The sequence below is a fragment of the Oncorhynchus gorbuscha genome, linkage group LG11 (assembly GCF_021184085.1).
Source record: "Oncorhynchus gorbuscha isolate QuinsamMale2020 ecotype Even-year linkage group LG11, OgorEven_v1.0, whole genome shotgun sequence".
Classification (NCBI taxonomy): Eukaryota; Metazoa; Chordata; class Actinopteri; order Salmoniformes; family Salmonidae; genus Oncorhynchus; species Oncorhynchus gorbuscha.
In genome coordinates, this window is record NC_060183.1 from 43,394,863 (window position 1) to 43,418,885 (window position 24,023).

General features: G+C 39.2%; 1 protein-coding gene across 1 annotated transcript in view; it reads left to right on the forward strand.

Moving 5' to 3' along the window:
- Positions 1-22,057, forward strand: part of LOC124048681 (potassium/sodium hyperpolarization-activated cyclic nucleotide-gated channel 1-like) — a 178,611-nt gene extending 156,554 nt beyond the window's left edge. The window contains exons 7-8 of the mRNA XM_046369697.1: positions 1,004-1,168; positions 17,494-22,057. Of these exons, the coding sequence (XP_046225653.1) occupies positions 1,004-1,168; positions 17,494-18,605 (1,277 nt within the window). The 3' untranslated portion in view covers positions 18,606-22,057. The remainder of the gene's footprint in view (positions 1-1,003; positions 1,169-17,493) is intronic.
- The last annotated feature ends 1,966 nt before the right edge of the window (positions 22,058-24,023 follow it).

Below are 24,023 nucleotides of genomic sequence, written 5' to 3' on the forward strand. Positions count from 1 at the left end.
CAAGCTGAGGGGAGCTGAGAACCAGCATCTCAAATATTTTACTGCTTGAGCTCCTTTTCGTTTTATAGAATATAAGCTGGAAAGTGTTGCAGAGTTCCTGTATATAAACAGCACCCAAATTAATACTAGCACCTATTTCAGTCCAAGTCAAGCAATGAGGCCAGGATTCAATCCATCAAATATTAACTATACCTGTGCACAGCTATAGACTTTTAAAGGCAGTTGCCCTGATGATCACTGAGATCATGATCGCTGCAATTGCTGTGGATGTCGGCTCAGGAAGAAATCATCTTCAAAGTTCAATCACAGTTCACCAGGTTGTAATCTGTCTTTGTTTTAATCCTGGCCACTGTGTCTATACTGTATACAGTATGTGCTGTACATACTCAACACTAGCAGTATCAGCAACCAGCAGTACATAGTGATTTTTCCGACTCATCAGCTCAAAGTGACAACATGATGAATTGACTCTGCATAGCTCTAGTTGCAATGCAGCGACCATCATTTTATTGACATGCACATTAGGTTATCATGCCACCAGATCCAGCTGTACCTTGGAAACTGCTCATTCTTCATTTATATGGTAATTTGTCCAATGTTGGAGGTTGCACACCCCAGATTAGGTTAGAGCTGGTCTTTGTTATGGCTGTAATTACTCAGTCCATTGGTTCCTCCCTCCCTGTGTGTCTATCAGAGATCCTCAGTTCTAACAAACAAAGGTATTACTGACAACGGAACGCATTTTGGCCATGAAGCCTTAGTCAGCATAGACACCAAACAGAAAGAGTTTATAAGTAGTGTACACACATCCAGTAGTAATTAAAGAAATATAAGATACCCACAGATCCATGGTCTTCTTGCACAATAAAACTGCAGGAGTGTTCGAAAGTTGGGAATCTATCTTTCTTTCATGAGCAAACAGAAACAGTGCATTATTTCAGTGACATCAAAAAGTAAGAATTGAGCTTATTGTCTAATTGTGCATATTGTATTTTCTCTACAGAGATTTGTCTGCTGACGAAGGGGAGACGCACGGCCAGCGTTCGTGCCGACACTTACTGCCGTCTCTTCTCCCTCTCTGTGGATCACTTCAACGAGGTGTTGGAGGAGTACCCCATGATGCGCCGTGCCTTCGAAACTGTAGCCATCGACCGCCTGGACCGCATCGGTAAGACCATGACCACACCTTGCTGTTGATACTGTACTGTGTTGGGTTGGTGCCCTGTCATGCCCTGCCTGTGCTGTGTCAAGTGTATCTATCTGTTTTTATCGTGTTTGCCCTCCGTCACAGCACTGTGTCCATCGCAATGCATGACTTGTAAGCTGCACTATCTTTGTTCTTTCTTTCCTCCTCTCTTTCCATCAAGTTACCTTAATTTTACAAACAAATTACATCGGTAACATAGATTGTTTTCAAAATGAAGTCAAAATCCAATTGTGTTAATAAATGGAAGTCAATGGCAGTGCATTTCACTGACTATCCGGTAGGGTGTCAGATCTGTCCCAGATCCGTCCCTTCTTTGGTTTTGTGTTGACACCCAACTGGAACCCCTTCCAGCGATTGGACGGAAGCTAGAATGCATTTGCATGTGCCTCCGTATTCATTCGCCTGCACACCTAGGTATGAGCTGCACCCTGACCCCATCCCTAGGCCCAGGCCAGCCAGGGCAGCCAAAGACTGGCTGATCTAGGCACGTGAGACCATGGAGGAAGTTAGCCAGCTTGACCAGGCTTTTCCAGGCACGGCTTGTACACATAATATGATGCCACTTAGCTTCTTGGGACCCAAGGGTTGCAAAATTCGTGAAACTTTCCACAAAATTCCCAGGTTTTCCAGAAATCCCAGATGGGATATTTCTGGATTCAGGATGGAATATGCAGCAAATATGGGAATCCTCCAACCTGGATTTCCGGAAAAACTTGAGAATTTGTGGAAAGTTACCAGATTGTTGCAACCCTAGACACAAGCATTTTCCTTTCTAAGAGCAACATAGACAAACTTGGCCATTATTAGTGACCATTTAACTAAAGTCATAAAGAACGATAATCAATAAATCTGAAACATAATTATTATAATGATGGAAAAAAGGGCCACGTGTATGTAATGCAACCAGGGCATCTATTTGTTTTTTATGATGTTTTTTTTTCTAAATAACTTTTCCATTTTAAAGTATAATTGTTTTAAATGAATTTGCTCATAATGTAGTATATTTCTACTATGTCAAAATTTGGGAAATATTATGATATAATCTGGTCTAGCTGTTTCTCCTCAATTGAGTGCTTTATAACTAAAAAATATTATGGGATATGTTCCTGGAGAGGTTGCCTGCAAAACTCACATTTCAACATGGCCACACACTTATACAAAGTACAAAGCATATAGCATCTAATGCTTGTAAAATATTGCACTAGTCATGCATATACACTACCGTTCAACAGTTTGGGGTCACTCAGAAATGTCCTTGTTTTTGTAAAGAAAAGCACATTTTCTGTCCCTTAAAATAACATCAATTTGATCAGAAATACAGTGTAGACATTGTTTTTCTTTGCAACTCTGCCTAGAAGACCAGCATCCCGGAGTCGCCTCTTTAATGTTGACGTTGAGACTGGTGTTTTGAGGATACTATTTAATGAAGGTGCCAGTTGAGTTTGTTTCTCAGAAGAAAGGTCTTTGTTTCTGGCCATTTTGAGCCTGGGATCGAAACCACTAATGCTGATGCTCCACATGCTCAACTAGTCTAAAGAAGGCCAGTTGTATTGCTTCTTCAATTAGAACTGCAGTTTTCAGCTCTGCTAGCATAATTGCAAAAGGTTTTTCTAATGGTCAATTAGCCTTTTAAAATTATAAACTTGGATTAGCTAACACAACGTGCCATTGGAACACAGGAGTGATGGTTGCTGATAATGGGTCTCTGTACGCCAAGAGTGGTTCCTCCTTTAAAAGTTGCGAGCTTACACCACGGGACTTAGAGGTACGTCATGGCTTCATTGCTCCAGACTACCACAAGGGGGAGTTAGAGTCCTCATTTTGCATTTGTGTCCCAAGGGTTTTATATGACCAATCATATCGAGTGATTCTAATGACAAATTTGACGCGGGCCACCAGTCCCTGGTGACTTCAACAAAGATGGCTGACAAAACATTACGGGAAGCAAGTGTATGTAGTTATAACGTCATAACGAGTCAAGCTAAACATTTACAATTGAGAGGAATATGTTAGTTAATGTAGAGACAAACGATTGTGCATATTTTTTTGTCATAAAGTTAATTTACGAAAATCGTTATTTCTCAAGTTTTTTGTTCAGCCATATCCAATACCAGGTGTATCAAACTCATTCATTATAGCAAGCAGAGAACAGTTTTCGAACCCTCAACATTCTAGCCCGAAGTCCAGCACACTATCGACTGTGCCCAAATGTATTAATCGAGGTTGAGGCCGATTGTGGCTAAAAACACTTTATCAATTGGAATCTTTAACGTGGAAAGGGAAAAAAGTATCATTATTAGTTTTTCAGAAGCGTAGCAGGATGGGCTATTAGCTGAACAATAGACTATTCAACCTTTACTAAAGAATTGTCTAACAGCTGAGCTAGGTGTGAACCCCCCCTCCCCAACTTGAGCTAGGTGTGAAACCCCCTCCTCCCCAACTTGCAACAAATAATTTTCAGGACTATCTCGAAAAAGCAGCGGAAATGCGCAATAGGTTTCGAAGAAGAGGCTATTCTCCACAATGTGTGGATGAAGCTCTTAATTTGGCATTGGGGAAAACAAGACATGAATTGCTACAAAGAAGACCTGCTAATACTAAAGAACACTCTCTAATGTTCACAACTACATATACTCGCGAAAAGTGGGAGATGCAGTCAAGAAACACTGGCATGTTTTATTTCCGAGATAAATTTGTCCATGCCAACTGCCAGCCACAAAAGAAAATCATCCAGAATGTTTTTAGATTTTCTCCCTCCAGACATTATTTCCTAAAGATCTTAATTATGAAATACCTATGTATGTTATGTTGTAAACATGTTATGTTTTGAACATGAATTATGCCCCTATTTCAGATTACACTGACGTTTTTCTTACACTGTACCTAATGATTTATGAAAACTTGCTTGGTAGGTCGATGTCCTCATTGTGGTTTTACAGACCTGTTTAATATGTTTTATGTACACTCTTTATTTGAATATTTATGATATGCATATTGTTATATTTGGTAGCACTTATTTGTTTTCCCTTCGCCTCCAACTCCTTTCGATGCGTGGAACGGATGTGGGTGTGGCTAGGTCTACATAAGGGTGCTAATTTAAAACACTCACAAAAGCTCTAACGAAGGCCGTGAGGCCGATACATAAGGCTTATTAAAGATCAGCAAAAAAAGAAAAAGATAGCTCAGATGTGCAAGTGCCTTTTGAAATTGACTTAAGAGGGCTTAATTGCAGTCTATTTCTTCAGAACCTAGACCTATATAAAATAACTTAAACTAGCTGAGGTAGGCTATGAGGCTTAACAGCCTCATAGAAGTAGGATTTTTTTTTATTAGGCCTACTTACAATTGCAACTGGTCAAAAAGTAGCGTCCTACATTAAAACAATCATTTAAATAAAAAAGTCTGCATGTTCGAAGTTAAACAATTTAACTAATAATTAAAAGCGCACATTTGTAAATCCCAAACTCTAGAAGTAATTGGAAAGGTAGAAACAAATGATGTGTGACATTGTGGTTACAATAAAGAATGTAGCCCATAATGCAAATGATTCCTATTAGCAGGACAATAGCCTTTTTACAGCCCGGCTACTGTTGTGAAAATAGCTCAACTTGCAATGTATTCGATGCTTAAGTATTCTAAAGTGTTACATTTCTAACTCAAAACAGCATTTCTTCATCAAATTTTATGCTTTTGTTAAACTTCTTGATATTCTTCCTTTTTTTCTTCTAATTTTTCCAATTTTGAGCAAATTGCTCAAGGGCCACGGTTGATTCATCTGTGAAGATGACGTAATTGAATGTCTCGCCAGCTTTGATCCATGCCTGGGCCTGCAGGACGCAAAGTTCTTTGTTTGTCAGACGAATCATTGGGTCAAAACTACAGAACAGTACAAAACAAGTGAACACACATGGTTAATGTTCTGAGAATTAAATATATATACACTGCTCAAAAAAATAAAGGGAACACTTAAACAACACAATGTAACTCCAAGTCAATCACACTTCTGTGAAATCGAACTGTCTACTTAGGAAACAACACTGATTGACAATAAATTTCACATGCTGTTGTGCAAATGGAATAGTCAACAGGTGGAAGTAACCCCCAATAAAGGAGTGGTTCTACAGGTGGGGACCACAGACCACTTCTCAGTTCCTATGCTTCCTGGCTGATGTTTTGGTCACTTTTGAATGCTGGCGGTGCTTTCACTCTAGTGGTAGCATGAAACGGAGTCTACATCCAGCAGGCCACAAATGTGCATGTGTCTGCTCAAATGGTCAGAAACAGACTCCATGAGGATGGTATGAGGGCCCGACGTCCACAGGTGGGGGTTGTGCTTTTACAGCCCAACACCGTGTCGGACGTTTGGCATTTGCCAGAGAACACCAAGATTGGCAAATCCGCCACTGGCACCCTGTGCTCTTCACAGATGAAAGCAGTTTCACACTGAGCACATGTGACAGTCTGGAGACGCCGTGGAGAACGTTCTGCTGCCTGCAACATCCTCCAGCATGACCGGTTTGGCGGTGGGTCAGTCATGGTATGGGGTGGCATTTCTTTGGGGGGCCGCAGAGCCCTCCATGTGCTCGCTAGAGGTAGCCTGACTGCCATTAGGTACCGAGATGAGATCCTCAGACCCCTTGTGAGACCATATGCTGGTGCGGTTGGCCCTGGGTTCCTACTAATGCAAGACAATGCTAGACCTCATGTGGCTGGAGTGTCAGCAGTTCCTGCAAGAGGAAGGCATTGATGCTATGGATTGGCCCGCCCGTTCCCCAGACCTGAATCCAATTGAGCACATCTGGGACATCATGTCTCGCTCTATCCACCAACGCCACATTGCACCACAGACTGTCCAAGAGTTGGCGGATGCTTTTGTCCAGGTCTGGGAGGAGATCCCTCAGGAGACCATCCGCCAGCTCATCAGGAGCATGCCCAGGCGTTGTAAGGAGGTCATTCAGGAACGTGGAGGCCACACGCACTACTGAGCCTCATTTTGACTTGTTTTAAGGACATTACATCAATGTTGGATCAGCCTGTAGTGTGGTTTTCCACTTTAATTTTGAGTGTGACTCCAAATCCAGACCCTCCATGGGTTGATACATTTGATTTCCATCGATTATTTTTGCGTGATTTTGTTGTCAGCACATTCAACTGTGTAAAGATCAGATCTAGGATGTGTTATCTTAGTGTTCCCTTTATTTTTTTGAGCAGTGTGTATATATATATATACAACATTACTTACCGTGCCGTGATGCCCTCAGATTACAGATTGCCTTTGCAATAGTCATTGACTCACTCACGCGTTGAAAAGGAACGAGATGGAGTCGCAATCCATGTCAGGCACACCTCTGGAACTCCACCTCCGACAGGCAGAGTCAACAGGCAGAATGTCACCCTGACATTTTCATTCTTCTTCTGACAACAACACTTGACCAACTGCTCACTAGGCACAGCAAGGGCCGCCCGGACCATTATGCTGTTCTGCTATTCAAAGGATGTGTAACCGAAGAGAGATACCATGAATGGGCACAGAATACATAGCCTTCCCGCTGTGGCCGTCTATTTCAGCACCGTTGCGCACTGTCCTGAGACAAGCATGAAGAAACGAACATCTTCAAATACTTCATGATATTCTTAAGATATGTGATGACTGAATATAAGGAAGTGATGTCTGCTAATTAATCAAGTTAGGTTTCTCGAGAAATAAATCATTCTGAATAACTGGCTTTATTTATAAATCAGTGAGTATGTCTCACCCCAATATCAAGAATTGCCTTTTTCTCAATAACTCTAGGTTAAAACCTCTTATGGATTGGGGAGACACTAGCGTCTCAACTGGCCAATTGCCAGGGGAAATGCAAAGCGCGAGATTCAAATAAAATGCTATAAAATTCAAACGTTCATCAAATCACACATGTAAGATACTCAATTAACGCTACGCTCGTTGTGAATCCAGCCAACGTGTCAGATTTAAAAAATGCTTTTCGGTGAAAGCATAAGAAGCTATTATCTGATAGCCTGCACCCATCTGCACCAGCAGTAAACAAAGGAGCTATAGCATAGCAGGCGCTACACAAAATGCTGAAATAAAATATGCATTACCTTTGACGGGCTTCTTTTGTTGGCACTCCAATATGTCTCATAAACATCACAATTGGTCCTTTTGTTCGATTAATTCTGTCCATATAAAGCGCGTTTGATCCAGAAAAAGACAGCTTACAAAAACGCAATGTCACTATAAAATATTTCAAAAGTTGCCTGTAAACTTTGCAAAAATATTTCAAACTACTTTTGTTATACAACGTTAGGTATTTTTAAACGTTAATAATCAATCAAATTGTAGACTGGGCAATCTGTATTCAATACAGGAACGAAAACAAACCAGCACTGCTGTTCACGTCTTGTGCAACTCATAAAAGTGTCCCCAGTTCCGAGTTGGCCTACTTCTTCATAGAACAAAGGAATAACCTCAACCATATTCCAAAGACTGGCGACATCGTGTGGAAGCGGTAGGAACTGAAAATGGGTTCCTATTAAATATCCAATGGCAAAGACAATGTAGTGAACAGAGAGGGGGGAAAAAAGATCTGAACAGTTAGTCCTTGGGGTTTTGCCTGCTACATAAGTTCTGTTATACTCACAGACATGTTATACTCACAGACATGATTCAAACAGTTTTAGAAACTTCAGAGTGTTTTCTATCCAATATTAATAATATGCATATATTAGCAATCTAGGACAGAGTAGGATGCAGTTCACTATGGGCACGCAATTCATCCAAAGTGAAAATGCTGCCCCCTATCCCTAACAGGGATATAGAGTCCTCCAATCCTGTAAATGTAATTATTGATGGAGAGTCAAATCATTAAATGTTAAATTTCTTAGATAAACTGTTAAAAATGGTGTAGGTCTTATTTATATAAAGAGCATATTGAACTATTTTAGCACTCTTTCTGCTGCTCGGAGACAAGCAGGTATTATTTAGCTAAAAAGCCCAGTACTATACTGCCGGACATCATGCTGTAAAGCCCCATATTTTCCATGCCATCCTAACAGAGGGTTTTTTGTTTTTCAAAACCCCATAATATTAATCAAATTAGTTAAGCAAGTACCAGTCAAAAGTTTGGACACACCTACTCATTAAAGGATTTTTCTATATTTTTACGATTTTCTACATTCTGAATAATAGTGAAGACATCACAATTATAAAATAACACATATGGAATCAGTTAAGAAAAAAATCCTATTTACCAGGACAGCCTTCGCCTTCCTCCCATACGGGGGACCCCGGTCTCCTGCGTGCCCCACATACTGTAGTACCGACATGGCCTGCTCTTTGTTATGTAAGGAATTAGGCACTTTCCCATGTTAATTACAGTATCTATTGTAGATTGTAAAATCAACCCCATATACTATGTTATTACAAAAAATATTTCAAATTCTCTGGTAATGCCAATACGTAATACTATCAAATGCTTCTCAAAGATGCCCTCTGGTGGTCAAACTAGCAAAAACTTGTCAGAGAATTAAATGACAGAATGCTGCGGCAGCACGCAAGGTGTGCCACAGTATGACGCAGCTTTTAATGGAGGAACCGCTGTATGTAGATATTCCATTTAAAAAATCAGCCATTTCCAGCTACAATAGTCATTTACAACATTAACAATATCTACACTGTATTTCTGGTCAATTTAATGTTATTTGAATGGACAAAAAATGTGCTTTTCTTTCAAAAACAAGGACATTTCTATGTGACCCCAAACTTTTCAACGGTTAGTGTAAGTAATGTTTCCGTATTGAAAAGGCACCTCTTTCATATTGTATGTACTGTACGGACTCTTTGTCCTCAGACGGCCATTATATGTTTCCACATAAAATATCTATTAGGACAAAATATAGCAAATATCTTGGTAAACAATACTTTATTATGTTCCCAAGTGCCTTTGTCAGGTTTTAGATTTTAACAGAAGTACAAAGTTAACTGATGTTGAATGCAATAATATTCTTTATAGAGTGCTCATTTTGCGTCTCTCAACTGCAGTTTCTGCATTGAGAGGCTTTATTTTGAAGTGAGGTTGGTAGGGATGTTGGAATGTTTTGCTTCTCCATGAGAGTCTTAAGTTCATATTGTACACATACTTTATTTTGCCCCCATTTATTCCCTAGCCCTCTACTAAATTATTTTCTGCTTTTGAATTTCCACTTTCTTGAAGGATGTTAAGGTAGACTTGGGCCCATCTAGCCTTGTTTTAATCTTGGACAAGCATATATCTTAACAAAACTTATAAAGATTCCTTAAAATAAAAATGAGCTATTTCAAACATTAAATTCGAATATAATTGTTTTAATAAATCAGAAACAATATTGAAGAGATTATTTTAAAATAAAGCATTAAAATAAATAAAGCATGTACCATTAATGAAATAAAATAGGAATTGGGTAGTAGTGGTTGGGAATATGTATCATCCTAAAGTATGCTGAGGGCTAGAGACTTATTAAAATAAGCTATTAAGCAAAAACTCAGGGACATTTGTATAAATTGCATTGACAAATATTTGATATACAACAGCAGAACATTATTGTGAATTTGATCTATAACAAATCTCACAAAATTACACTTGACAATATTCTCAGGCTCTTTATCATTCTATCTACAACCGCAGTGCCTTTGGAAAGTATTCAGACCCCTTGACCTTTTCCACATTTCATTAGGTTACAGCCTTATTATAAAATTGATGAAAGTTTTCTTCCCTCAAATCTACACACAATACCCCATAATGACAAAACAAGAACTGGTTTGTAGAAATTAAATATTACATTTACATAAGTATTCAGATCCTTTACTCAGTATTTTTTTAAGCACCTTTGGCAGCATTACATTCTTGAGTCTTCTTGGGTATGATGCTACAAGATTGGTACACTTGTATTTGGGGAGTTTCTCCCATTCTTCTGTGCAGATTGTTTCAAGCTCTGTCAGGTTGGATGGGGAGCGTTGTTATACAGCTATTTTCAGGTCTCTCCAGAGATGTTCGATCGGGTACAAGTCCGGGCTCTGGCTGGGCTACTCAAGGACATTCAGAGACTTGTGTCGAAGCCACTTGTGTGTTGGCTTGGCTGTGTGCTTAGGGTCATTGTCCTGTTCGAAGGGGAACCTTCACCCCAGTCTGAAGTGCTGAGCACTCTGGAGCAGGTTTTCATTAAGCATCTCTCTATACTTTGCTCCATTCATCTTTGCCTCTATCCTGACTAGTCTCCCAGTCCCCGCCACTGAAAAACATCCCCACAGCATGATGCTGCCACCACCATGCTTGGCGTTCAGGCCAAAGAGTACTATCTTGGATTGATCGGACAAGAGAATCTTGTTTCTCTTGGTCTGCTGTCAGTCTTTACTGAAGAGTGGCTTCCGTCTGCCTTTTGGCAGAGAACTCTGGAAGTTTCTCCCATCTCCACAGAGGGGCTGTCATGTCGGGCCTTTTACTGATTGCTCAGTTTGGCTGGGTGGCCAGCTCTAGGAAGAGTCTTGGTGGTTCCAAACTTCTTCCATTTAAGAACAATGGAAGAACTGTGTTTTTGGGGACCTTCATTGCTGCAGAAATGTTTTGGTACCCTTCCCCAGATCTTTGCTTTGACACAATCCTGTCTTGGAGCTCTACGGACAATTCCTTCGACTTCATGGCTTGGATTTTGCTCTGACATGCACTGTCGACTGTGGGACCTTATATAGACAGGTGTGTGCCTTTCCAAACCATGTCCAATCAGTTGAATTTACCACAGGTGGACTTCAATCAAGTTGTAGAAACATCTCAATGATGATCAATGGAAACAGGATACACTGGAGCTCATTTTCGAGTTTCATAGCAAAAGGTCTGAGTTCTTATGTAAATAAGGTATTTGTTTTTCATGAATCTGCAAAAGTTTCTAAAGACCTGTTTTCACTTTGTCATTATGGGGTATTGGATGTAGATTATTGAGGAATTTGTTTTATTTAATACATTTTAGAATAAGGCTGTAATGTAACAAAATGTGGAAAAAGTCAAGGGGCCGGAATACTTTCCGAAGGCACTGTATAATCAAAAAGGGGCGGTATGATTGGAGTGGAGTTTTTGTATAGGTACCCAGTGTCTTTTAAAATGACAAATTCTGTGAGAAGATTTTTATAAAATCCATTTTAATTTGCAGAACGATAGTGTGCAAATGTCTAAAACCTGGATTAAGCCTGTGGTTTGTATTTATTTCCTGTTTGTTTTTTCTTCTTTCTTATTTGTAAATTGATTTTAAATTGTTATGTTTGTTTGTGTGACTCAGGCATGTTGATATTGAATTTATTTGCATCCCAAGTATTGGCTCAAAATTGCAATATTATTGTGACAGGCAAGTTGGCGTCAATCGATAAAACATGATGTCATGATTGGGATATGCCATTCAGATCGAATTAATAGTCCATAGGGCCGATACGATATGGTCATACTACCATTTACTGGTCATATGAATCAATCGTTAAATCTTAAAAATAACACTTCTCCTAAATCAGGAAGTGTTATGGAATAAATCCGTTCATTTGGACTTTTAAAAAAGGGTGTTTTGTCTCATACGAGGGAAAATACAATGTCATGATCAGTGCTGGATGTCCCGTTTATATATGGACTGCATTTGGTTAAGTGCTTGTCTGGTTGGTTCTTTAACAACAACAAAAATACCATGCATTGAAACAAATAACATGTTGCACAATTCATTGTATCTCTATCTAAAAATGATTTGACCAGGAGTTCCTCTTGAGATGAGCACATCTCGTTGTCAAGAGTGTCCTGGCCGACGAATAGGCAGCAGGTAAATGCTTTATTACAACTACAATATTCGCACATCCAGGTAAAAATGACCCAGAGGGACACTAAAATGGATCCGAACTCAAATACATCTTCCAGAACATGAACTCACAAAGTTACATTAATTCACAAGGTGATTTCCTTCCTCCATTGAAAAGAAACCTGAAGTGCCCCACAGTAGGTGTAACATATGTTTTGTTGTGAACATACAGGCTGATAAAGTAGTAATTTGACAGAGGTAACTAAAACAAAGGAATATTGATCAAATATAACATGTATTGTTTCTGTACTCATTTTCATTATCCTGACCATTAGATGTTACAGGATTGACTACGGTAATTGTTCATATCTGACATTTGTTCACATATTATTACATTTCCTTAGATTAGAAAGTACTTGGATAGTATCAATGCAACTGTACACATATTGTTGAGTAAAGGAATCCATTTTCATCCAGTTCTTTAATGTTTTTAGTTATTTCAGAATTATTAGAGTTTAAAAAAAAAAAATTGTTGAGAAAACAATTAGAAAACAAAAAAATGGAGATGTTAGCTGATCATTTAATTTTTTTCAGCACAACAGTTAGAGAGACAGGGCTGGAAGCAGCTTAATGCCCTTCCTATTTTTTGAGTTTGGGCTGACGTCATAGCAAGCAACCACCTGGTGAGGTGCTTGAGCTCTGTGTACCACAGCATTGGTACCACTGTTCCGCCCGTCAGTAATTACCATAGGTTGGGATAAACCTGCACAGACTGGTCGGTTAGATAACGAATCAAATGCATGAATTCCAAATTAAAAATGGTCTCTTTATTGATTAAAGCCACAGTCAAATTAAAGTTAATGTGCTTTAATCTACAGGCCTAGGTGGCAAAGTCATTTTTAAAATGGGATGCAACAGGAATGTTCCGTATGTTTTTGAATAAACTAAAGTTTGTTACTCATGACAACTCATCAATCAGTGAAAGGTTTTGGATACATTTTTATATTCAAAAGTAGTTCAAGTTTGACAGCAGTTTCTTTCCTTTGTTTGTCATTATAACCAACATCAGTGTTTTTTGTTGTTTTTATTGCTGTTCTCGTGGTTATTTCTGTTAACCACCTTTTGTTTCAGTTTTTCTTTTTCTATTTCTTTATTGGTGTAGTATTTATTTTCCCCAGCGCACTGACATAATGGATTGACAGTTAATCACCATGCCATTAGTTCAACCCTTACAAACAGCAAAATACAAAAATGCTTTGTGAAACAGCTACTGAAATAGCCGATTACCCATTTCCGTATATTTCGGTGCATTTTAGTTCGTTTCATGTCTAAAGACAATAAATATTCATCATAAACAGTAGTACTATCCTTTCACCAAAAAGGAAACCAAGTACAGTATGTTGAAAGAAAACAACAGTGCCTTCGGAAAGTATTCAGACCCCTTGACATGTTCTATATTTTGTTACATTACAGCCTTATTCTAAAATGGATTAAATAAATACAAATATCACAGCAATCTACACACAATACCCCATAATGACAAAGAGAAAACAACCTATTTACATACGTTTTTCAGAACCTTTGCTATGAGTCCAAATTGAGCACAGTTGTATCCTGTTTCCATTTGTCATCCTTGAGATGTTTCTACAACTTGGTCCACTTGCGTTAAATTCAATTGATTGGATAGGATTTGGAAAGGCACATACCTGTCTATATAAGGTTCAATTGTCGATAGAGCTCCGAGACAGGATTGTGTCGAGGCACATATCTGGGTCAGGGTACCAAAACATTTCTGCAGCATTAAAGGTCCCTAGGAACACAATGGCCTCCATCATCCTTAAATGGAAAAAGTTTAGAACCCCCAAGACTCTTCTTAGAGCTGGTCGCCCGATAAACCCGATGGCCACTCTGACAGAGCTCCAGAGTTCCTCTGTGGAGATGGGACAACCTTCTAGAAGGACAACCATCTCTGCAGCACTCCACCAATCAGGCCTTTGTGGTAGAGTGGCCATACGGAAACCACTCTTCAGCAAAAGGCTAACCCTAACCCTAACCTCTTGGAGTTTTCTCAGACTATGAGAAACAAGATTATATTAGGATTATATCAGGATGACCCCAGAGCCAACGAGATATGCCATATCCCGGGTTGATGACATAAAATCCTGCGACTATTTAAACATTTGAAATGGTTTCAAAACAAATGTCCTTGTTAAACTTTGACACAAAGTAGTCTGTGATAAATAGCACAATATTTTTCAAGTGCAGTCGCAAAAACCATTAAGCGCCATGAAGTGGGTTGGGGAGTAACGGAAGGGGGGGGGGACGGTAACTGTAAACTTTTGAAAAACTAGATTATTACTTTGCGAAAAAAATCTTTGACACTTCTCTGTTTTCTCAATGACATATAAATCAGCATTCAAAAAAGGCGCAAGTTTAAATTTGTTCCACTTGAGTGTGTCTGACCACAAGTCAGAGACCACTATGATGATGGATTGCGGTAAAAGAGCAGGAATAGGCTTTTGTAGGCTACAGTCTGAGCTGTGTCTTCCAAAGGTGCGACTGCTGTCGGCATCCGAAGATTATCCAACTTGAATAAACGCTTGGAGGTCAGGATGACAGCAGTGGTGTAGTCTACAGCGATACGGATATCACTTATTATTGATATCTACCTAGCGCATTAATGTGAATCACACTGCTGCTCTCTCATGTAGATATTTACGCCTTACGGATTGTGGTTGTTTTGGATGGCTGTTCACAAATCTAAATGTGTATTTGAACCCAATAATGGTTGAATTCAAGAAGTTTAAGCTGCCTATCAATCATTGTTTTTGAAACCAGTGGACAGCACTCTTGCAAAAATGTACGCTCTTGCATCAGCTGCATAGTGCGGATCCTAGCCTATGAAATAAAAGTGGGGCTTTTATCACTCAATCTAATTCATGCTGATAAAAAATAAATCCATAGGGCTAATGGACACATGCTCAAACTCATACACTTTTGATCGACTTAAAGGGCCAATCTGTAGTTGCTACATCCATTTTCAGATATATTCTAATCATATTATTATACAGTTGAAGTTGGAAGTTTACATACACCTTAGCCAAATACATTAAACTCTGTTTTTCACATTTCCTGACATTTAATCCTAATAACAAATTCCCCGTTTTAGGTCAGTTAGGATCACCACTTTATTTTAAGAATGTGAAATGTCGGAATAATAGTAGAGAGAATGATTTATTTCAGCTTTTACAACATTAACAATGTCTACACTGTATTTCTGATCAATTTGATGTTATTTTCATTAACAAACGTGCTTTTAAAGCAAGGACATTTCCAAGTGACCCCAAACTTTTGAACGGTAGTGTATTTACAGTGGGTATAGAAAGCCGCCACCTCCTTTCAAAATGTTCACCTTTTGTTGTCTTACAGCCTGAAATGAACACTCATAAAATCAGACTTTTTCCAAGCTTTAGTTACGCACAGTAATCTACACTATCCAAGTAAAAAAAATATTAAAATAAATGTGACAATTTAATACAATTAAAACTGTAAAATACCCTATTTGGATAAGTGAACACCCCCCTGAGTTACTACTTGTTGGAACCACCTTTTGCTTGAATTACAGCCATGAGTCTCTTTGAATACTTCTCTGCTAACTTTGCACATCTAGACTTTGTAATATTTGCACATTCTACCTTGCAGAATTGTTCAAGCTAAGTCAAAATGCATGGTGACTCTTCAAGTCATTCCACAAATTCTGGATGGGATTTAGGTCGGGGCTCTGACAAGGCCCATTCACCTTCTTGTCCTTCAGCCACTGTACAATTGCTTTAGCGGTGTGCTTTGGGTCATTGTCATGTTGAAATGTGAACCATCTTCCCATTTTCAACTTCCTGGCAGAGGCCTGCAGGTTCTACTCAAGAATCTGTCGGCATCTTGCACTGTCCATTTTCACTTCTCCAGTCCCTGCTGAAGAGAAACACCCCTACAAAAGGATGCTGCCACCGTCATGCTTGACTGTAGGCATTGTGTTCTTTAGGTGGAAAGATGTATTGGGTTTTCGCCAGACACATCGTTTTGCGTTCAGGTCAAAAGGTTCAGTTTTGGTCTAATTTGACCACAGCACCTTTTGCCACTTGGCCTCGGAATCTACAAATGTGCTTTTTGGCAAAGCTCAAACGAGACTTGATGTGGCCTTTTTTGAGGAGCGTGTTTTTTCTTTCCACCCTCCCATAGAGGCCAGATTTGTGGAGTGCTTGTGATATTGTGGTCAAATGCACACATTGACCAGTCTTTGCCATAAAGGCCTCTAGCTCCATCAAAGTTACCATTGGCTTCTTGGAAGCCTCTCTGATCAGTCTTCTCCTTGCCCGGTCATCCAGTTTGGAGGACGGCCTGATCTATGCAGGGTCTGGGTGGTGCCATACGCCTTCCACTTCATAACAATGGTCTTAATTGTGCTCCGGGGGATAGACAAATCTTTTAATATCCATCCCCTGACTTATGCCTTTCCACAACTTTATTTAATAGATCTTTTGAAAGTACCTTTCGACCCATAGTGGATTCTTTGCTTTGAATTGTACTACTAAGCAGTGGAGTCCTCTATGAACAACTGCTTTTATTCTGAACTAATCAAAGTCACTACAATTGATCACAATTTGAAGCCAATTAGCTTGGTCTGTGATCTGGAAGGTGGTAAATTTACAATTGCAATTCTAAGGGGGGTGTTCAGTTATCCAAATAGGGTATTTCACTATTTTACATGTAATTGATTTTAGGATTTAAAAAAAAAATAATAATCTCACTTGGATATTGTGTGTTACTGTGTGTAAATAAAGCTGGAAAAAGTAGAATTTTATGTGTTTTCATTTCAGTCTGTAAGGCAACAAAATGTGAACATTTTGAAAGGGGGTGGTGACTTTCTATATCCATTGTATTTTGTATTTTAAAAATGTTTTATAACGTCATGTCACTAACTTAAACTGTCATTAAACAAATATGTTACAGTAGTGGGGACCTATAGTTTTTAGAATGTGTTGAGTGGTGGTTGAATCCTTACAGTGTATTCTACAGTTTATAGCCAACTGTTGTACAACTGAATGTGTAGTTAAAATTAGTAAGGTGTAAATTGAATGTGTTTTTTAGAATCATGATTAGAATCAAACCTCTTTTTTGGGGGGGGGTGTATATCCTAAATCCGTATACTACTCTCTATATTAATTTCTTACCTTTTACCTCTGACTTCTTAATATCTTATCACTATGTACTATGATGTTTTTTTTCTTATTACAGTACTCTCACTCAGATTTCCTTCTACTTATACCATAGTCACCCCCATTTATACTCACTGTTATCATACCTCATAATAACTAGTGTCATAACATCCACCTTTGCTGGAGTGTATATAGTGTGGTTTGTTAATATGTTAACATGTGTGCCATGGCTGAAGTCAACCTAACCGCTAACTGATCTACTCCTAACAGGAAAGAAGAACAGCCTACTCCTCCAGAAGTTCCAGAAGGATCTGAACGCTGGGGTATTCAACACACAGGAGAACGAGATATTGAGGCACATAATCCATCAGGACAGGGAGATGGTGATGATGGTGGACCGCAAGCAGTCGGTCACAGGGATGTCGGTCACCGGAATGAACTCCACCCCGATATCTGGAAATTCCATGATTAACTCTCCTGCTCAGCAGCCCTACACCACTGCCCTGGGCACCAACCAGTTTCAGCAGTCATCCTCCCATTTAACATGCAGTGCTTCAGGCGTCATTGCTCCCTCTGCCGCAGCCACCGCCCGCATCCTGCCAGCCTCAACGCAGGGTGTCTACCCTGTCCCCAGTGTCTCCCACAGCAGCCTGAACTCATCCTCGCCTGTCCCCCAGATCCCCCTCTCTCTCCAGCAGCAAGGAGCTATCATGTCCCCAGTATCCTGCAACACGGCTGTGTGCAGTCCACCTGTGCAGACCCCTGGGCTGGCGGGACGCAGCTTCCAGTATGGCTCGCCCACCGCCTCCCAGCTCTCCCTTTTCCAGCAGCCGCTGCCTACTGCCCTACCACCCCAACAACCACTACCACAGCAACCACAACAGCTGCCCCAGCAAACAGGAGGAGCTGCAGCCTCCTTGGCAACACAACAACCACAGCAGCAGCAGCAGCAGCCAAAACAGCAGCAAGTCCCTTCACCTCAGAGGAGTGACATTCTCCACAAGGGCAGCCATACTCTCGAGTCTGGAAGCCTGAGTCAAGATGTACACCACCTATCTGCCTCCCAATCCTCCCTGCCCCATGACACATCCCTGGGGCCCAGAGCGCACCCTGGAGTGTCCGGGGACTTCCTGTCCTCCATCGCCCTGCCGGTGGCTGCGGTCCAGGGGCCAGGTATGCAGAGCGGTCTCCACACCACAGTGCCCCAGAGGGTCAACCTGTTCCGCCAGATGTCATCGGGAGCATTTCCCCCGGGGCGAGAGGCGTCCTCTACAGCCCAGCACAGGGATTCCACAGGTTCTAGAAAAGATTCTAGAAGAGATTCTAACTTAAGCAGTACAGAGACCGACCAAGATAAGATGCGGTACGCATCAAATTTATGATCCCATTTGACTTTTTGAAACTTCTGTTTGAATTCACTTTTAATGGAGATACAAGAAAAGATAGACAAATTTCTTCTGAAAAAATAACCTCATAGAATTCCTGTACAGACTACCCTTGTATTATAGACACATTTTCTTCCTAAACTTAAGAATGTATATTAAACAAATATATATCAATATTTGTAAATCCATTTAGAATATTTGGCAAAGACTATTTAAAAGCTCTAGTATATAAAACATGAGTATTTCTTTCTGAATAATATAAATATACAATGTATGGATATTTTGGGGGGTGGGGTGTTTTTGTTTGTTTGTTCTTTTCTGTTTTTGTAAACTGGAATGCGTCGTGATGAATCCTGATTATTTATATTTTTTAGTTTTGTACCTGCGAAAAGAGGAACAAATATCATCTCATACAACGCAGCTTTGTCACCACTGTGGAATAACTGACGCAACCTTGAAACTGTCAAAAAGCACAAACTCAAACATAAATCTGATAACAAATTAGTGGAACCTTTATCTCATCTTAGCAATCAAACACTAGTACAGTAGCTAGGTGTTCCATTGCTCTCAACAATACATCCTCTTGAGCCACAATATCTTCCTACAGCGGTTCGGGTCCAAGGGGAATGAAATAAATATAATTGCTGCTTTTATTTTTATTTTTGGAAAGAAGGATGTTGTGTGGTGTGGGCGAGGGATGGATGATTCTGTTTTTTCTATTCCTAATTTCAGACCGTGATAGACGTTATGTAATGTTGCTTAAAAAACGGTGTACATTTATAATAGACTGTGATATGAAGATTATATGTGTGTTGTAAATAGTTTTATAGATCTAGTATTTGCAGGTACTGTGTGGTGCATTCTCAATCATAACAGTATCTTACTTCTTTCAGGGACCTGGATATCATTTATATGTGGAAAAAAAGTGAATAAGTGACAGCAATACATATGTTCATTCGAGATAAGAAAACCTTAATGCAATAGCTAGCACTACTTGATACTGAGAAATGCCTGTTCTGAAGTCAAACTGAGAATCCTTATTTGTCTGTATAGTATTTATGTCCTTGTTTCATAATTCATTTAAAAAATTATTAGGGATAGGCGTCCCGTCAACGGGACAGTTGTAAATCATGCAGCACCTTGTGTCACGACCGCAGACTTGAGAGAAACAACAAATGTTGGTACATATAAGTGTCTTATATCGGCTGAAAGCTTAAATTATTGTTAATATAACTGCACTGTCCAATTTACAGTAGCTATTACTGTGAAAAAAATGCTATGCTATTGTTTGAGGAGAGCTCCTAACAACAAAACACTTTTCACCACGATAGGTTTGATATATTCACCTCAGAAGGTGACATGTGTACTTATATTCTGAAATCTTGCTCTGATTTATCATCCAAAGGTCCCCAGAGATAACATGTCCTTTTGTTAGATAAAATCGTTTTTCATATCCTTAAAAATATCCTAGCATTTCCACACATTCAAGTTGCAAAGCAGGAATCTGTGAAAATCTAACACTAAACGTCGTTTCAACCAGTAGAATCACGTTCGTATTTATTCCGCAGAGATCCTAGAACGTAACCAGACTTCACTATATAATTCAGAGTGTAGTATATCCTATAGGACACCAAATTTGGTCAGAGAGCGACGCCTTCATGGCATGCCTATGACGCGGGCACTCTTCACTTGATTGACTATAACTTTGTCAAATAAGCACCAATCAGGGTCAAACAAAGCTAGCTAGATAGCCAATGTGCCACGGGAGTATGCGGAAACCTCGTATCTGTCACAAAATGTTGCTGCTATCCTTGTGCAGAAAAATGTCATGTTCATGTAAATGTCTCCTACACGATTTGCCCAAATGTACCTGGGTGACTTCACACTAAATGTCATGTAGTTCACTCATACTTCAAGTTATCCGTCTGAAACTTTGCACATACACTGCCGCCATCGTGTGGACACCATCGGACACCAACCAGAGCGATGTCTAGATTTCCGACCTTTTTGTTGTATTTCAAAGATGATGGAAGTAAAAAATAAATGGTTTTTTTTTCTTTGTATTTTCTTCTACCAGATCTATTGTGTTATATTCTCCTACATTCAATTCACATTTACACAAACTACAAAGTGTTTCCTCATTATGCTACTCCATCTTTGGAACAATATTATTTCTAGAGATGCTATATATGATTTCAATAAAACGGATAATACCAATAACTTTAATTTTACCAATATATTCATGCTACACAATACAGAAATACCTTCTTAAAGTGTACATGAAGTTGTCAATAATTTTTTACTGTGGGTGTGTTGGGTGAGTTGCCTACAGCAATGGTCAGTTATTATATGTCTGACGACCCACACACAATATGCCACTTTAGAATTACTGTAAATATGGATCATTGTTGAATATTATATCTTGACTGCAAATGTTTAATTAATTTTGACAATTTTATTCCCTATTTTTTCATGAAATTGTTTATTTCGTCCACTGAAAGAACTCAAATGTGTTACATTTTGGATGTTATATTCTGTCAGCGTTTTTTTATTGTTGATTTTTAACTTTTTCTATTCATTGACTAGCCTTTCATATCATGTATTGTGAATAATGTGATAGAATAGTGTGGCATGAATGAATTTTTAAAAATCCCATTCATATCAATGGAAAGAAAAGTCTTCCTGCCGACAGACAATTTATAAGTTTCTAATTTTTTAACACAATGTGAACTTCTATAAAATGGTTCTGCCATTATATTCTAGCATTCTCAGAATTACAGTAATGACTAGTATAGTAAGAAATGCAGTCTATAGAACTGAGAAGGTATAACATGGCAAGTTGACTAGACATTATAGAAATTCTGAGCACATGTGTAACTCTCTTTGTAGCTAGTCACTGATGTTGGGTTGATTATTAATGTTGCGTGGAATGAAACTGGCCAAAGCAAAACATTCTAACTAATTTTCTTTGTTTTGAAAACCGATACAGACTCTTCAGTCAGTTAGATTAAGTGTAAAGAAGGTTAAGAGCGAGATATATTATCTAGATTCTAGATTGGAACTCTCTGGCCCATTCTAGGGTTCTAAACGTGGAGAGATGTTCTATTCCAACAAAGAGTGCTTAATCCTGTTCTGCCATAGTACGTGTATAGGAACTAGTATTGTACACAGTTCAGATGGATAGCAGCACTGTTGGTTTGTGCTGTTTTTGATGCATGCCTTTGGAGGGAAAGTTTCCTATGTGCTTTCCTCACAATAATTCTGACCACAGCTAGCTAGTATTCTGGAATGGGCATTATGATGATGTATGTAGCACAGCATGAAGGGACATGTGTGTTTACCATTTTAGGAGTATGGAGAACACTGAATAAACCAGCACATACGTTTCTATTTTTTTTTTAATGCAAAAATAACAAAAGAACAGTGCCCAGAGAAAGGACATAGGAAATAGCCTCAGAGTAGAATTTCTGAACTAGGATCAGTTTTAACTTTTAGATTATAATGAAGATTATATGGACACAGCACTAAACTGATCCTCCTAGATCAGCACTCACACTGAGACGCTTTGTGAATACGGGCCTGGACCTTTTGGTTTACGACCACGACAGTACAGGTTTAATATTTTTACGAAAATGTGCATGTTGGAGAGAGAGATGGAGATAATGTTGTAACGAGCCACACATACACTCCCCTTAAACCCTGCTGACACACCTGATCATTGTTGAGCTCATTCATGTTAATTAACCAAGGCTGGGTAAAAATAAGCAATTAGCTGGTTACTTGACACAGGCTAAGGAAAGGTACATGTAAAACTTTCTTACAACTATATGCAGACAAACGGTGTTTGTCCCCCAAAAAATGTGGATTTCTGTTTTTATTTTTTTGTAAATAAACCTTTAATATATAGAAAATAAAATACATTGTCATTTAGCTGCTGAGTTTGCATGTCATTTTGTTTCTCAATGGTTTTAGACAGACAGACAGACAGACAGACAGACAGACAGACAGACAGACAGACAGACAGACAGACAGACAGACAGACAGACAGACAGACAGACAGACAGACAGACAGACAGACAGACAGACAGACAGACAGACAGACAGACAGACAGACAGACAGACAGACAGACAGACAGACAGACAGACAGACAGACAGACAGACCAGTACTCTCTCATAGGTCACATGTTCTCTTTTCATATTTGAAACAGCTAAAGACAGAGAGACGATTGAGAGGAATGTGATGGAATGGAGGGATGATAGAGTGAGAGGAGAATGGTGGGATGGAGGGATGATATGATGAAGGAGGGTGAGGGTGGCGGTGCCATCAGGAATAGAGTTTATCAGCAGTTACTGGTGAGATTAATAATGGGTGTTCTGGAGCTTTGGGGATTTCCATTCATTACCTCATAATACAGTTATCACTCATAAATACAGATACCCCTCCACCTGACAATGCACTTCAGTTGAGTACACCAGGATGCACATTTTTAATCATGTCCTCTATAGTGCATAGGGCTCTGGTCAAAAGTAGTGCACTATATAGGGAATATGATGACATTTGAGATGAAGCCATTGACTCATATCTGAAGGTGTAACTGTAACTGTGCTAGTTTATTTGAAGCCAAAACATTCATCATTTAGGGATGACACTTATCTTATTCCTTTTGTTTTTACAAATTCAGGTGAAGGTAAAGACAAGATTTACTGATAATTCATGTTTTGCACGTCCCTCACTCTGGTCACCGTTGCCAATGTTATCAAAGTTATACAGACTCCACAGCCATGTTGATGTCCAAAAGTGGAACGAGAGCTAATGACTGTTTCACCTAAAAACACTATAGAGGCTTGGAAAGACGATGACATTGTTAAAGTAAGCAACTATTTAGTAGGAAAGAACTGTGTCATCATCATCATGTCATCAAATTTACAATGTTGTCATTAGCTAGCAATGTTTGTCAAAAATACTTAGCAATTCTAACATTAGCTAGCTAAAAATCCTGTGGTCTCCACTCAATCTTAGCTAGCTAGCTAGCTAATGTTATACTGCAACTACAGTCAATCTGGAGACATCAATATTTTGACAAAAGATTTTCCCTCTATTAATTTGCATTCTTTAGAAATGTAATTGTGTTTTCAAGCCACAGTAATGCACCCCAGACCAAACCTTCATCAGTGCCCGTTAAGAATGCATTGAGTAGAACGTTCCGTTGGTCATCAGTCCTAAAAGGAACGTCCAAAACAATATTGTGACGAAATGTGCATTCCATGAATACTATACACTACCGTTCAAAAGTTTGTGGTCACCTAGAAATGTATTTGTTTTTTAAATAAAAGCAATTTTTTTGGACATGAAAATAACATCAAATTGATCAGAAATACAGTGTAGTCTTTGTTCATGTTGAAAATGACTATTG